General features: G+C 41.4%; 1 protein-coding gene across 3 annotated transcripts in view; it reads right to left on the minus strand.

Moving 5' to 3' along the window:
* The window catches only part of LOC113230556 (kinesin-like protein KIF2A), a 96,294-nt gene that overhangs the window by 47,742 nt on the left and 32,892 nt on the right, over positions 1–15,660 (minus strand). For 2 of the 3 annotated variants that reach the window (XM_026464559.1, XM_026464560.1), the window contains exon 2: positions 3,351–3,538. In XM_026464559.1, coding sequence (XP_026320344.1) covers positions 3,351–3,538 — 188 coding nt within the window. Of the gene's footprint in view, positions 1–79; positions 191–3,350; positions 3,539–15,660 lie in introns of those variants that run through there. The other variant, XM_026464562.1, reaches the window with a different exon arrangement.

Below are 15,660 nucleotides of genomic sequence, written 5' to 3' on the forward strand. Positions count from 1 at the left end.
GCGGACTGTCGACCGCTCGCGGCGGCGTCCGGAGTGCAAATAAAATTCCAACTACATCGTGCGAGGACATAGACTGTACCGATCGGGAGTTGCGCACGGGCAGCGTGTGCCCCGAATCGCCGACGCCCTCGCCCTCCGCACCCGGCAGGAACCCGCCGTCGTCGGATGAGGAGCCAGAAGGATCCTTCGTCGGCAAACAATCACGTGCGATTACAACACAAACACAGTGCACCACTTACTGCATCGACTAGAGCCTCGTTCAGCCCGGTCATTATTTGTTTATTTTATACACCACGAGCGCCGTTAATGGTCTTACTCGGATTGAAAGTGAAACCAAAGTGGCAACGCGGGCGAGTGTGGAAAATCGATGCGGCCCGGTGTCCGGCGTGCGCCAGACGGAGCCATACAAGTCGTAAGGACGTCAATCATCGTCCGGCCGCGGTCGGCGCTCAGCACGCGACTACGTGTTAGTAAACATCCATAGCGGTGTTTTGTGTTTCAACGAGCGTGCTCGAAAACGGCGTTGTCATAGCGACGGTGCGTTAGAAAAATAAAATACTAAAAACTGCAACTACGTGCGGAGATTGCCCTTCCGTACTAAATGGTCACCTGCCAGCTGAAGATGAACTGGAACATTTCTACATTATCACTCGGGAGTACAAAGCCGAAACACGGTGCGAAATCCACTCGTACGTTAGTCTTCACTGACGCTTGTCATTGTTTTATCGCCTTTCGCTATACTAACTCTGACGTCATTGCCTGATAATGTATCTCTGATTGTACCAGGATCTCATGAACGTGTAACACATTCGCCTACTGCGGATATGAGCGCTAAACTGGCGGAGTCGTCGATTAGCAACGTGGTTGCGACCCAAACAATGAGAGTGATCGCGGCTTGGTACGCGGTTAAAGCTCCTCGCTGATCGATAAGCTCGGCGCTTCCGTACTACTTCACCGAGTACTTAATGCAACTAGGTACCTTGATCACTTTACTGAATCGTGGCGAAATTTGAACGGCGGCTGAAGAAATGAATCAATTTTCCGATGTGCCAATTTCGGCGGCATTGGATGACTGGACACTTTTGCGGTGACATGATTAATTACGCGAATTTGACACTTAATCCACTTTCGAAATGCGAAAATTGTAAACAAGTACATAGATATCGTTGTTAGTATTGTGCTGATTTGAATTTCTCTACGTTTCCCAAAGTTAAATAGTGTAATCGCCAGTGTAACCGCCGGAGAAAGTAGATATCGACTGAAGAAAAACACAAAGACGTGACCTTTGAAATCCAGCCCACGGAATGAAGAACGAATGCAAATTTTATTATTTAAATGAAAAGCAAGGCTATTTGCTAAATGCTCTGCTATTTCAATGCGAGCTTGTAATTACTGTGCAGTTAGGCTCAAATTATAACTGCGCTTGCGTAGTTGTTATAGCAGATGAAATCATTTGTTTCGATCACGCAATCACTTTTGTTCAATATGTCGTAATGTTCAATGGTCTAATATTTAAAATCAAAGCCGTCCTAACCACCTAATATAACCATGATCTTAAATTCCGAATCAGACATTAAATAGCAACATAAGTAAGGGAATCACCAAATTTACGTCCACTTACAGTAAACTTAAGACACTCTCACAATGTATTAAGAGCGTCTTTTGCATTGCAATCATTGATTTAAAACGCAATTATGTTTAGTGCAAATGGACATTAGTAACGCGGCCTGGGCTGGTCAGAAAAACGCCTTACATCCATTCAATCTCGAACCGCCCCGACACGAAACACAGCGTCCTTTTCGCTCTTGTTAAAGCGATTCCATGTCGATTAGTGTGATCTTTAATTAGTGCAAAATTCACAGTATCGCACCACGCACCGATCTACTGGTATAGCAGCGCATCCGACAATCCGCTCAAAAGCCTCGGCACATAACATATTTACGTCGCTTTGTGACATCACGCCGTTTTCGTGATCAACGCTTCTCTTGCATATTATTAGCCCAATACAGGGTTATTTGTAAAACAATAACAAACTCGCACGACTATATTACTAACATCATAAATAACAACTTTTGTTCCATGATTTTTAATAATTAATCAGATTTTCTTTTATTTTCATTTCAATTTCATTTCTTTTATTTTTTTTTTATTTTGGTTTTATTTTTCTAGCCAAAAAGTAAAATAAGGATGGGGATCGTCGAGCAGGATGCTTGCGTATTTGAGCTCGTTACCTTGCTACCAAATACAGATCTAAAGTGTCAGATAAACCTACAATATACAGGTAAGGTAAAAAAGACAAAAAGCTTAAGGCAGCGTTCCCCCTTTGTATTGCTATGCTAATGCGTTGGGCAAGGTAGCTGCCGGCTCTTGGGTTTCCCAGGCAGTCTCTTAATTTTTTGGATAAAATTTTGTACAGATGAACAGTCTTGCAGCCTTACTGCCTTTGGAGGCGAAAACCTTGGCCCGTGGTGTCCCAGTACACCACGGGCCAAGGGTTTCGACTCCAAAGGCTGTAAATAGGTAGTACAAGCCGAGATCCTGGCATTTATTACTTTTTACTCTTTCCGCCAGCTCAGCTGCGGAGCCAGCCCTCTTGGTGGTGTGCCGGAGATGGGATGAGACGAGAGTGTCGGCACATGTGGCGTCCCACACCAGTGCCCGGCCCATACTCCAAGGGATCAGTCATTCGGTCCGGGCAAGCAATACAAAGGGGGAACGCTGCCAGCATCTTGAGCACTAATATATAATACCCCGCGGCAACGCGGGAACTCAATTTCATTCATATAATTTAAAAATTCTAGTTTCACTTTCTATTATTTAAGCCTACAATTATGTTTTATAAAAAGTCATGGAAGAAAAGTTGTTCTTTATGATGGTAGCAATACATATTTTTTTTAAACCCTACGTACGTAATTTAATGACTTGGCCTGCTTTCCCAGTAAGCAATACGTAATGTAGTCTTAAACAAATGACAATCTAGCCGTCCGTCATTGGTTTAGAGACTACAGAGTACCTACTAAAAATATTATCTTAAAATTTATTAGTCACAATTCAAAACACCACATGATACGGCGTCAAAGTCATTAATTCCGCGTACCAAGCAATCGTTAGTTAGGCTAACTAGCAATGAAAATCAAAACAAAGTTACAAATAGACAACCCAATGGGCAATTTTTACCTTGTTAACTACAATATTATTCATGTCTTGCTGAAGCCTAAGGCTGGTTACACTGCAGTATGTACGATGTCAATTAAAATGACCGAACATTTGGCTGACAATTGTTTCTTTACGCTCTGTGTCCATATACGAAGTACCAGGCGAGCTGAACTGTGAAAGCAGTAAGCACGTACCCTAGCGAGTTTGTTGGGCATGGGTTGGAGGTGCGCCGTGTGATGCCTCGGCGCCAGCTCCGGGTTGAGCGCGAGAATGGCATCGATCTCCACCTCTTTGCCCTTGGTCTCGCCACGCTCGTACCACTCGACCGTCACCGACCGAGTCTCCAAATTGACTCCCGAGACGATCGCCGAGTGAATCCGCCCTGGAATTTAAAAAATATATATACTTTTATTAATGTGGAAGTGAATCATATGAATCCAGAGTCTATTTCTCAGGACACTAAGTTGTTTATACAAGTAATGGCCGTAATTTACAACTTTAAGGAAAATGAATCAATAAATCGTGAAATTCTCAAACTTAGTGTGTAAATAACTTTTTGTGTCCATTGGTGACAAAGGGGACAATTTTACCATTTCAAAGACTGCTTGTCCTTTTGAAAAGTTTTTGTCGGTACAATTTTGTAAAATCACGCAATCATCAGCATTAGTGTTGCCACAAACATAATATAACTTTGGCTACATTTGCATAAACCGAAACATTGTTTTAAATACCATCATGATAGAACTAGTAACTCATGGTTATTTATGTCGAGTTCTAAGTTTCTGACCTAAATCGCGTAAGTATATTTGTTTTTTCAAACAAACCATAATTTCGGGCTCTTTGCAGGTCGACCGCTATTAAGACGACCAACTCATATATATATATGTTATACACATGTCGAATTCCTATAGTTGGATCCATAGGTCGCTGGTTCAAATCCGGCTCGAAGGACCAATGTTAAAGTTTTGTTTATGATATTCAAACAAGCTTTTACAGGACAGAAACTTATAAAAACCATAGATAAACTTTTGGTGCCATAGACATACATACTTATAAAGTTTTTTTTAATGAAATGTAAGTGCGCATTTGACCTCCATCTCGCTTGATGGAAAGTGACGATGAGGTCGACGATGGAGCATGCATACCTAAATAATGCCTATTCACTCTCGCCTTGAAAAGGTCCAAGTTATAACGTTCTGGGAACAAGTCTGCAGGCAGGAATGCCACTTCACAGTCGTTCGCCATATAAATGTGGAAACGTAACGCTTCGTGCGAATCTTTGGAATATCCACAACATAGGAGTGGTATCCGAGCCTACGTCTGGTACCCTGATGATGGAAAGGGGAAGGCGGAATCAAATTATGCAGTTCCACCGCACACTCTCTGTGATATATCCTGTAGAATACCGATAAGCAGGCAACTTTACGGCGGTGTTCAAGGCTCTGCAGCTTCGCCTCAACTAATTCCGAGTTACCTATAAGCCTCTTGGCACAGTTGTTGATTGAATTAAAGTAAAAGAAATAAGCTAAATTAGATTGTAAGTGTTAGTAATTATGCATTGAAACATTCGTTCAAAACATATGACCTGTCATGAATGCATATTCACAGCGAGTATTATTAAGTAAATAAAACATTCTCATTAAGACATATACACAGAAAAAAAGGATTTCTACTAATAAGAAAGAGCAATTTCTCAAAATATTTGCTAATTCTGAAAAAATATTTATTAAAAGTAATAAAATATTGTCATTACAAAAATACTGCTTATCTTTTTCTAATACAATATTACTCTTAACTTTATTCTAACTTTTAGATAAATACGTTCACTTCAAGATTTTATTTCATTTTTAATCAATTAATTGGACATTACTTACATCAAGAAATTTTTACCTCTTACATCAAATTTAAATAATCTTAAATGAATTCAAAATTTCTTGGATGTATTTTAAGAAAATATGTTCTTAAACAAAAAAAGAAGTAGTTTGCTATTCAGATTAGTATTCTAAATTCTAGAGTATATTCTTAAAGCAACATTTCGTTGCGCGACATGTCGCCGAAGGTGCACGCGGTAACGAGTACTTTTACTTGTGCTTGTAATCATAAAACTAATAAACAGTCATTTATACAAAGAAACAATACGTAGTATCTCTAGTTTGTTAGGGTGTTATTTATAGTCATAATTTAAGAAATTTGGTTTCAGCATGAAATAAAACTACACTTGTAACAAGCACAACTTTAACAAGCAATTAGTTCCATCACGCCACTGCCAGATGGCATAAGTTGTACTCTGAAACGCGCTATCGTTTTGTTAACTTCAATAGTATAAGTAATCTCAAATATTTTGAATTGTTAATGTATTCTGCCGCTGTAGCATTTATACGGCACTGAATGGAACTTAAGTATTTGAGATGATTCCGTCCTATTTCTGCTACTTTTAGGTTTGGCACTGAACTGTGTGCTTTTTTCACGCTAGTGAGATACATATACTGTTTGGTCCATAACCCTGTAAATTTACCCTTTTTGATATTAGAAAACATAAATCTTCAGTCAAATAATTAAGTACCTCTCAATTTTTCATTCTTTTTTTCAAATCAAAATCGGACATTTCTAATAACAAATAAATATTTTGTTGAATCTAGAGTGGCTTTGTGACTTGAAGCAAATTCATTTGCTCTTGGATTAAATATTTCTGTCTTGTAACGAAAATACACTTTTGAGACGTTTTTTTACTATTATCAAGTAATTATTCTCTAGCGTCTATAGGGATAGGATCGTTTTGTTGGATTTAATAAATTTGTCTTCATATAAAGAATTTTGTCTTTTTCCAAGTAATCTGTTTTTACCGTGTAGGTAAGGAAAATTCTATTATACCGCCGGTATGTTACTAAGGAATATAGCACTACTATATTAACGACTTAGTTTATGTCATATGGACATAACATAAGTATTTTGCATAAACCTGACAAAGTAAGAATGGAAGCTTTTGTATCAAAGCTTATAAGGCTCAAGATCTATATACGGAAATAAATAACAACGATAATTAAAGTACAGCCTTCAGGTTATTAATGATTCAGTGCATAGTGGCTTCAATAGAGACCCTAGTGTGGCACGTCGACGGCTAACCAGTATGACTCGGACCTTTTTTACACCTATGAGGTGGGTGAAAGAAAGGTTTGAATTCCGGGTTATTAAGTAGTTTCCTGATTTAATGCATATCTATAGTAACTAATCAAGGCTTCTTCTTGGCGCATCTTTACTTGACATCTGGTGAAATTGTGAACACACGTAAGCCAACATTAAATTACTTCAAGTACCAAAAAGCGGGAGACAGGCGTTATGGTATAATAGATACAACTATAATACATAGCCACTATGAACGGTGCAATCAGCGGCCGCGATCACCAGGAAATTATATTATTTTTTTATTTATTTATTTGGGAAGCATACAAGCAGTATTTAATACATTTCATTATTATGAAGCTAATACTAGCCAAACCGTTTAAAACAAGTTACGTTATACATAGCCAAGTTTGTAAAAAAACATCACAACGTGCTACGAAGTTTAAAATACAGAATTTTTTTTGAAAAATCTATATCGTATACCGTACGTGTTGTATTTAGTTCAGTTGATATAAAAAAAATTCAAAGATATGCGTAAAGTACTTATTGAATACAGCGATTTTCTTGTAAAATTTCGGTAAAATTAAGTTTTTTTCTAACGCGAAAATTTTTTACACGCGCACACACACTCACACAACCGTATCTCTTCTCTGCATAGGCTCTTAGTGCCTACTTAAGAACATAATGGTGTAATTATAATCTGAGTTGGGAGGCCTGGAGACCCAAAATACAAATCTTTTGATTTGGTTAAGGCTCCAGCTTTCCACAATATATGTACTCCCTTTCGCAAGTTTTTTTAGTTAGTACCTAGTTATAACTTTTTGTGGAAGGAGAAATAAACGATTACTATTATTATTGTTATTTTAGGCATCGTGTTTTCACACCATACAGTAATCAGTGTACATCATTGACTTACAAATAAATGGACGTCGGGTCTAATACAAAAACCACGAAAAAAATGTCCCAAGTCAACCTATTTAAACGTAGTGACATGTAAAGGAATATGAAAAAGCTAAAACGTTGAATTTAAATTGTAATGTCATCGCAGTATCGCGCTGTCAGTCGAACAAATGAAGACTAAAGCGGAGTTTGACGCTCTGTATACGATTTTAACGCCTTACAAGTTCGGACACTTTTTAGCGCGGACCCGACGTCCATATAATTGTAAGTCAATGGTGTACATACTCAATTTTATTATATATCTTTTCCAAAGTGATTGCTTCACCACTTTCACTGTATTGCGGGATCAAGCAAAGCCATTTATTGAGGTTGTATATATTCTTAAGACAATATTAAGTATAACAACGTATTAATAAAGTCACGAATTGAAAGACGCAAATTCCAAAGATGAAAATTTCGCTCCCCTAGTCACCCCGTCAACGAACGGCTCCTAGACCATTTTTGGAGCTTTAAATTTAGATATCAAAGAATATCTTTACTTCAAGCATGTTACACGGCTATGTGGCAAATACATCAGACAGGATAAAGACCAAGAACATTATGTAATGAACACAAGCCGTAAAAGCGCTACGAAAAATTCGTTATAAAGCTTAGCCACGTTTAGCGACACTAATAAGGGAGATACCGCAGGTCGGAATAAGGTTCGGCGACCTTGCACTGATATAATTAGAACTTTGTGTACAATACACAAGCGCAGTACAGAGGACGGCCGAGCCGATCACTGATTCCACAAAGGAGCATTCTGTTCCCTGTGAATGAATGCATAAATGAAAAAATATGACAACATCACACAATGACAACACAGAACAGTATTGCAAGTATCACAGAAATAAGCTTATGTACAAGAGGCATCCTTATTGCTAAGTAGCAATTTCTTCCAGGCAAATTTACGATACAAATATAAGCGTTGGAAAAGGGGTTGCAGCCAAATAATATATTGTAATGAAAATGTTTTAAATAGATACTATATAGTTATAATTATAAATACAATTTAGCAGCAGTAGAGCTTCTTGTGAAAGAGGTCGTCCTGGGAAGTACTGCCACCTTACCTCTTTCTGCAGCCAAGCAGTAATGTTAGAGCATTACTGCGTTCCGGTTTGGAAGGGTAAGGGTGCTGGGAAATTACAGGCACAAATGACTTGTCACTTTATGTCTCAGGGTGGCGGTCGCAGTGGCAGTGCCCCTAAAATCTTTGCGATTTAAAGCTCTGAGTGGCACTGCAACTGTTATGGATAGGCGTGTCGCTTACCACCAAGTGCACGACTTGTTCGCCCCGTCACTTGGCAAAACATATATTACTACCGAGATCATTAATCCCTTTCTAAAAACGGTAAAATTTTTATTTAGCTATAGGATTGGAAAATGTTCAAACCGAGATTTTAATTTAGTTATAGAAAAACGATCGGGCATCTAGAGTGATGACCGAAGAGAAGAGAGAAAAGATATTTATTAATGACGTAGAAAGCGACAATGAAGTAAATCTAGAAGAAGTAGGGTAGCAGCGAGCGTCTCTCAATCATTGGCTCAGGCATATGTCCAAGCAACTTTCATAGACTGGTATTACGGAAGATGAGTGAATCCTTAATAAAAACCACATGGTTAGATTGCTACGGGCGATAACCCTGCGGGTATCGAACCAGCGTCAGCGTCGCCATGGAAACTCAATGAGGGAGCTGTCAGCGATAAGCGAACGATACACGTTTTGAATAAGCATCTAGACACGGTGATTTAATCTCTATAAACTATTTATTCTACATACGAAATGACGACAATCACTTATATGAGATATTAACTATATCTACAACCCCGATACAAAAGAATTCGTCTAGTTATTACGCCGATTTTTTTTTCAACTTGATTTATTTCTTTGAAAGAAGGGTTCGATTAGCAACAAACAAGTAATATAATGTAGTATTCCATTAAAAGAGTCACTTTTGCACTATTAACGAAAAATTTATCTGCACTTCCGGACACATAACTCGAGGCACGTTGCATTTTTATCCTTAAAGGGCAAGAATAAAAAATATAGTTAGCATCGAAGAAAAAGTTTTCTCCGGATTTAAAAAATCAAAGTTTCAATAAGGACTTAAGGAAATGTCGTTTAGTATAGGTACCAGTTTCAAAGTTGCATAATAGTTCTTGATCAATCGTAGACCTCAGCATCACTTTCCATCAGGTGAGATGGAGGTCAAATGCGCACTTACATTTTATATTAAAAGAAAATCAAGCATTGTTTAAGCTAAGAGCGTTTAATATTGAAAATGCAAGGAATTACGTGTCCGGGAGTACATTTTCTAAACTTACAATTGCTTTACGCAAAAATCTTCGTCTAGTTCTTCATTGATGCAAAATAGTTCGTTTACGCCTAGCGTTCAGCCTTATTATATTATTTTACAGAAAAAATATACTCGTATATCAATAACTTATCTAGACTTCTAACTTGTTTGATCTAAGCACAGTACACAGCACGGTCGGCAGTGCATATCGGGCTTGAAACTTATTGTGTGACTAAGGCTGTGATAAATACGATCCTTGAAAATGGCGAGCTAAAGCAAGTTTTTCGTATTTACAAAACGACTTTTGCACATCCGAAGATTTGTTTTATAAATTTCAGCCTAAGAGTCGGCAACAACATTTAAATTCCGAGGAATTTAAATGTTGTTGCGGAGTAAATAGAATTTAGATTCGCAATTAATGTACGTGAAAGCGTGGTAACTGGGCGGTCACCGCGTGCCGGCTGCGCGAAAACCTTCGCGTCCTGTAACGGGGCGCTTGGACAGGGGTTCCACCAGATATGTACGAGGTACCTAGGTGGTGCGAGATGTGTAGCGGCGCTGTTAAACGGTGTGATGGTTTCCATCAAAGCTGTGCGAGGTAGCAAGACGGTGCCAGGATGCAGGGTGCAGGATAACTGAGCAGTGCGTATGGGAGGGGTGAGCGTAGGCGACGGCGAGTTCGCGTACCTCCCACACATGCCTAATTCTATTGGTGGATTTTTTTCTCGCACACCTACATCGCTCATCTCTGGTGGAAACGCACCCAGACTTGATCAAAATTGACGTGTATAAGTGTAGCACGCATTTATTTCTGTAACATACCCCCCTTCTCGAAATTATATAGCAGTCACAAATTTATAATAGGACAACAAATTCGAAACATCACAACAGTTGTTTTGGTAAAATATATTAGTACAGTTAGCTCACACTACACAGACTCTGATATACAAATAGTAATCATATCACACAATTGTGTTCAAAAACATTCAAAACCATTCACGTAACTAATAATAATAAAGCAGATGTACGAGATGGAAGTTGTAACATATAAGATGTTTTGGAAATGATCCAAGTGATACCATTCACTTTATGCAATATAAAAACAACAATGAAATTCTGTACTTGAGTATGCAAAAGAAAAAGGCAAAACAGAAGACGCCAAAGGAAATTTTCTGATATCAAATGATGGGACAAACAAGTCGTGCGCCTGGTGGTAAACTACACGTCTATCCATAACAGTTGCAGTTCTACTCAGAGCTTTAAATCGCAAAGACCTGAGCGGTACTGTCACTGCGCCCGCCACCTTGACATATAAGGTTGACAATTCCCAAGTGCCTGTTTCATTAGCACGTTTAACCCTTCAAAACTGGAATACACAGTGGCGGAAATAGGTGCGGTGGCAGTACTTCCCTAGAGTATCTCTTTCATAAGGAGCTCTACTGTTTCTAAACAAATATTTACACATGGCAATAAAAATACGTCAAATATAGTTCATCGTTGGCTCATGTCAGTAAGGGGGCATTTATTCGACAAAAATCTCATCGCGGTCACCCCGCGCGGTCGAAGAGCGGTAACCAAATTCATTTGGTCTAAGCGGCGGCCCGCGCGGCGGCCGCGCGTTTGTTTTCTTCAGAGGAATTTAAACGTTGTTACCTACTAAAGAGAATTCAGATTTGCCATTAATGTACATGAAGGCGTGAATTGCCTTTCACGAGGTTTAAAAACTATAGTGAAACAAAACCTTTATACTAAAGGTTATTATACAACTTCTGCGTACTTGGATGACAAAAATCCGTGGTAGTGACCCGTTTAGCTCATGGAGGTAGTCTCGATCTCTGATGTTTCAAATAAAAAAAAATATATTGTAAATGTTGAATGTGTACAAATGTTATTTACAAAGAGCAACCCCTAGAGTTTCTTGCTCATTCTTCTCAGGGGAATCTGCCTTACGAATGAGCGGTAGAGTTAAACCATTATGACGATTTCAAGTGTAATAATGCTTACCTATGAAATAAAGATTATTTTGAATTTGAATTTGAATTTGCGTGGTAACTGGGCGGTCGCCGCGCGAAAACTTTCGCCACGTGTAAGTGGCCGCTGAGAGCGAGATTTCCACAATTCAATTAGAAGATGGCATTAACTGCATGTAGTTAATGTTTGAATATAATAATAATAACAATAATCCACACACTCAACATAGCCCCGCACTAGGGAAAACCTGTGTCGCGGGTGCCATGGACACACACATAGACAACCACAAATTACACCCAAACTCACGACAGAAATAAATGTAGACCATACAAATATTTCTCCCGGCCCGGGAATCGAACCTGGGACCTCTGCGTGGCAGTCAACACGTCAAGTGCTAACACGCAGTGACAACTAGAAGACATTGTTATTTAGATAGAAACGTTATCTCGTAGGTAATTAGGTAGGCAATTCAACAAATAGAAATAACGAATGACAAACGCACTACTTAATCCGAACATCCGCATTCATTAATAGCAGTGATGCAAAAACACCTTACAATTAACTCCACAAAGTAATTAAAGTATTCTAACGCACGAAACAATAAGCTGTTTCAAAGATTTAAAATTTTTTGTTCTCATTTTTAAACTGACTCGTAAACTCTGTTCATTTAAGGTAGTCAACACATCATCATCATCATCAGCCTATTGCAGTCCACTGCTGGACATAGGCCTCCCCTAATGCACGCCATTTCGCCCTGTTCTCGGCTTGACGCATCCATTTCCTGCCAGCAATCTTCCGCAGATCGTCACTCCATCTGGCTGGAGGGCGTCCCACACTACGTTTGCCAAGTCGTGGTCTCCACTCAAGAACTCGTTTACCCCAGCGGTTGTCGGTTCTTCGGCAGATATGTCCAGCCCACTGCCACTTCAGCTTGCTTATCCGAAGAGCTATGTCGATCACTTTGGTTCTCTGTCTGATAACCTCATTACGGAGTTTATCTTTCAGAGAAACTCCGAGCATAGCTCGTTCCATAGCTCGCTGAGCGACTTTAAACTGGTGGACTAGCCGTATCGTGAGTGTCCACGACTCAGCTCCGTACGTTAGAACTGGTAGGACGCACTGGTTGAAAACCTTTGTTTTCAAGCTCTGCGGGATGGGCGACGAAAAGACTCGACGTAGCTTCCCAAACGCTGCCCAGCCAAGCTGAATCCTCCTCCTGGCCTCCTTCTCGAAGTTATTTCTACCTAACTGCAGAATCTGCCCGAGGTAAGTGTATTCGGAAACAACTTCAAGAAGGTGGCCATCGACGCAGATGGGTCTCGGATCAATGTGGTCATTGATCATGACTTTGGTTTTATCAAAGTTCATGCCGAGACCAATCCGCCGCGAGGCGGATGCTAGGCTGTTCAGCATCTGATCCAGTTCCTCCAGCGATTCTGCCATTAGGACTATGTCATCTGCAAATCGCAAGTGTGAGATGTACTCGCCGTTTATGTTAATGCCCATCCTTTTCCAGTCCAGCGTCTTAAACATATCCTCCAATGCAGCGGTGAACAGTTTCGGGGATATGACATCCCCCTGTCTCACCCCTCTGCGTAATTGGATAGGTTCAGACTGCTGGTCCTGTACTTGGACACTCATGGTAGCAGCATCGTAAAGACATCTCAACACTTTTAATAATAATAATAATAACGCACACACTCAACATAGCCCCACACTAGGGAAACCCTGTGTCGCGGGTGCCATGGACACACATAGACAACCACAAATTACACCCAAACTCACGAGAGAAATAAATGTAGGCCATACAAATATTTCTCCCGGCCCGGGAATCGAACCTGGGACCTCTGCGTGGCAGTCCGGCATGGTAACCGTTCGGCCACAGAGGCAGTTAACTTGTATATAACGATAGTCCACTTGGCACCGCTGTAAGGATTCCAGGACAGCCCAGGTTTCGACAGAGTCAAAGGCCTTCTCATAGTCCACGAAAGCTAAACACAGGGGCCGATTATACTCTTCGGACTTCTGTATAATCTGCCTCACTGTGTGTATGTGGTCTATGGTGCCATATCCTCCCCGAAACCCGGCCTGTTCCGGTGGCTGAAACTCGTCGAGTCTTCTTGCGAGGCGATTCGTGATGACTCTAGAAAACAGCTTGTAGACGTGACTCAGGAGTGAGATGGGTCGGTAGTTTTTCAGTAGAGTTTTATCTCCCTTTTTAAAGAAGAGAACTACAATACTCCTGTTCCACGCCCGTGGAGTTCTCCCGCAGTGAATGACCAAGTTAAAGAGCTTCTGAAGTTCCTGGATAATAGGAACTCCTCCAGACTTCAAAAGCTCCGAAGTAACTCCGTCTTCACCGGGGGCTTTTCCATTTTTAAGCTGTTTTAGAGCCAACACGATCTCGTCTTGACTGATTTCTGGCAGGTCGTCGGTATAGTGGCGCGTCAAGGTGGCTCTCAAATCGTGATTGTCACGCTGGACCCGAGGAGCATTTACAGCGTACAAACGGCCATAGAAGTCCTCTATCTCGGCGAGTATCTGCGGCTTTGACGTAACGGTTAGGCCATCGTGCGTTGTAAGCTTCGTCAGGTGGCTCCTTCCAAGCTGCTGAGTGAATACTTTGGACCCTCGGTTTCGCTCTATCGCCTCCTCAATGAGGCGTGTATTGGAACTCCGAAGGTCACGCCGTACCATCTTCGCAATCTGCTTGTTTAGGTATGACCTCTCTGACGAAGTGGCCTGGATGTCATCGCGTCTTTTCGTCATAAGTCGCAGAGTCTCATCCGAGAGTTTAGACTTCTTTCCCGTACGCTGCAATTGACAGAATTTGATGCCCTCGCTTCTCAGCGTCCCAACCACGCTTTGTAGGGCCTCGTCAACGTCCTCGGTGGGTTTCAGCTCGACGAATCTCGCTTCGAGAAGTTCATGGAACTTCTCGGAGCCCGCCATGATCTGGAGTGGATTAGGACGGAGCGTGGACTTCATCAAGCGGCTTCTTTCAAGTTTGACATCGATATTCAGAGAGCCTCGTACAAGTCGGTGATCAGATCCGGTGCTAAACCTGTTGATCACTGAGACATCTCTGAATATGTGTCTCTTGTCCGTCAGGATGAAATCGATCTCATTTTTAGTCACAGCGTCGGGGCTTCGCCAAGTCCACTTCCTTTGAGGCTTCTTCTTGAAGAACGAATTCATCAAGAAGAGTCCCTCGTGCTCGAGGAAGTTAACTAGCGTTTGCCCCCTGTGATTCCTTACTCCATAACCATGCGGGCCGACTCGAGACTCGTCAAGATTTGGGAATCCCACTTTAGCGTTAAAGTCCCCCATAACAACGTTGAAGTGAGCCTTGGTGGTGTTGTGTAAGGCTTTCGATATGTCCTCGTACATATCTTCTACATCGTCATCCGAATGTGTCGAGGTCGGTGCGTAGGCCTGAATGATCTTCAGGCTATACCTTTTTGATAGCCGAAGGATCAGGTACGCTACCCTGTTCGACACACTGGAGATCTCTTCAACGTTGTTAGAGAGGACTCTGTTGACGAGGAATCCTATACCACCTTGGGATGTTTGATCACCCTCGCGGAAGTACAGTAGATGGCCCGAGTCTAGGGTTATGGTGTCCTCTCCCTCTCTTCGGACTTCACACAGCCCCAGAACATGCCATCTAATGTTCTCCAGTTCCACTTCCAACTGTGCAAGGTGTTCGTCAAGCCTAAGAGTTCGTCCGTTAAACGTAGCCAAGGTCAGTTGTTTTTGGTAGCCTGCGGTAGCCCGGGGATTCTTAGCACCCCCTACCCCGCCGGTACCATGGCCGCTACCGTGACCAGGAATAGCGGGGCGACCGGGAACTGGGGGCCTTCGATTGGTTGTGCCGTCCATGAAGGGGGTTATTGCCCATAATCTCCACGCTGGGCATGCGGGTTGGAGATCGCAGGGCGCTGCCTTTGTACTACCGACGCTGCTGCCCATCGGTAGCCAGCAGATTTGACAACGCCAATGTGGGGAAGGGCTATACCGCCTACTACCGGTCGCCAGAGCCTCGTCGGTTACTGCAGGATGTACCGCGTGCAGGTGAGGTTGACAATAAGAGCTGTGATGGTGTGTGCCCCCTTACATCCCAAGTCAACACACTTATCGACAAAGAACTGTATAAAGTTGCCTCAAGCCGATTACG

Source organism: Hyposmocoma kahamanoa, unplaced genomic scaffold, assembly GCF_003589595.1.
Source record: "Hyposmocoma kahamanoa isolate Upper Pololo Valley unplaced genomic scaffold, ASM358959v1 63, whole genome shotgun sequence".
NCBI lineage: Eukaryota > Metazoa > Arthropoda > Insecta > Lepidoptera > Cosmopterigidae > Hyposmocoma > Hyposmocoma kahamanoa.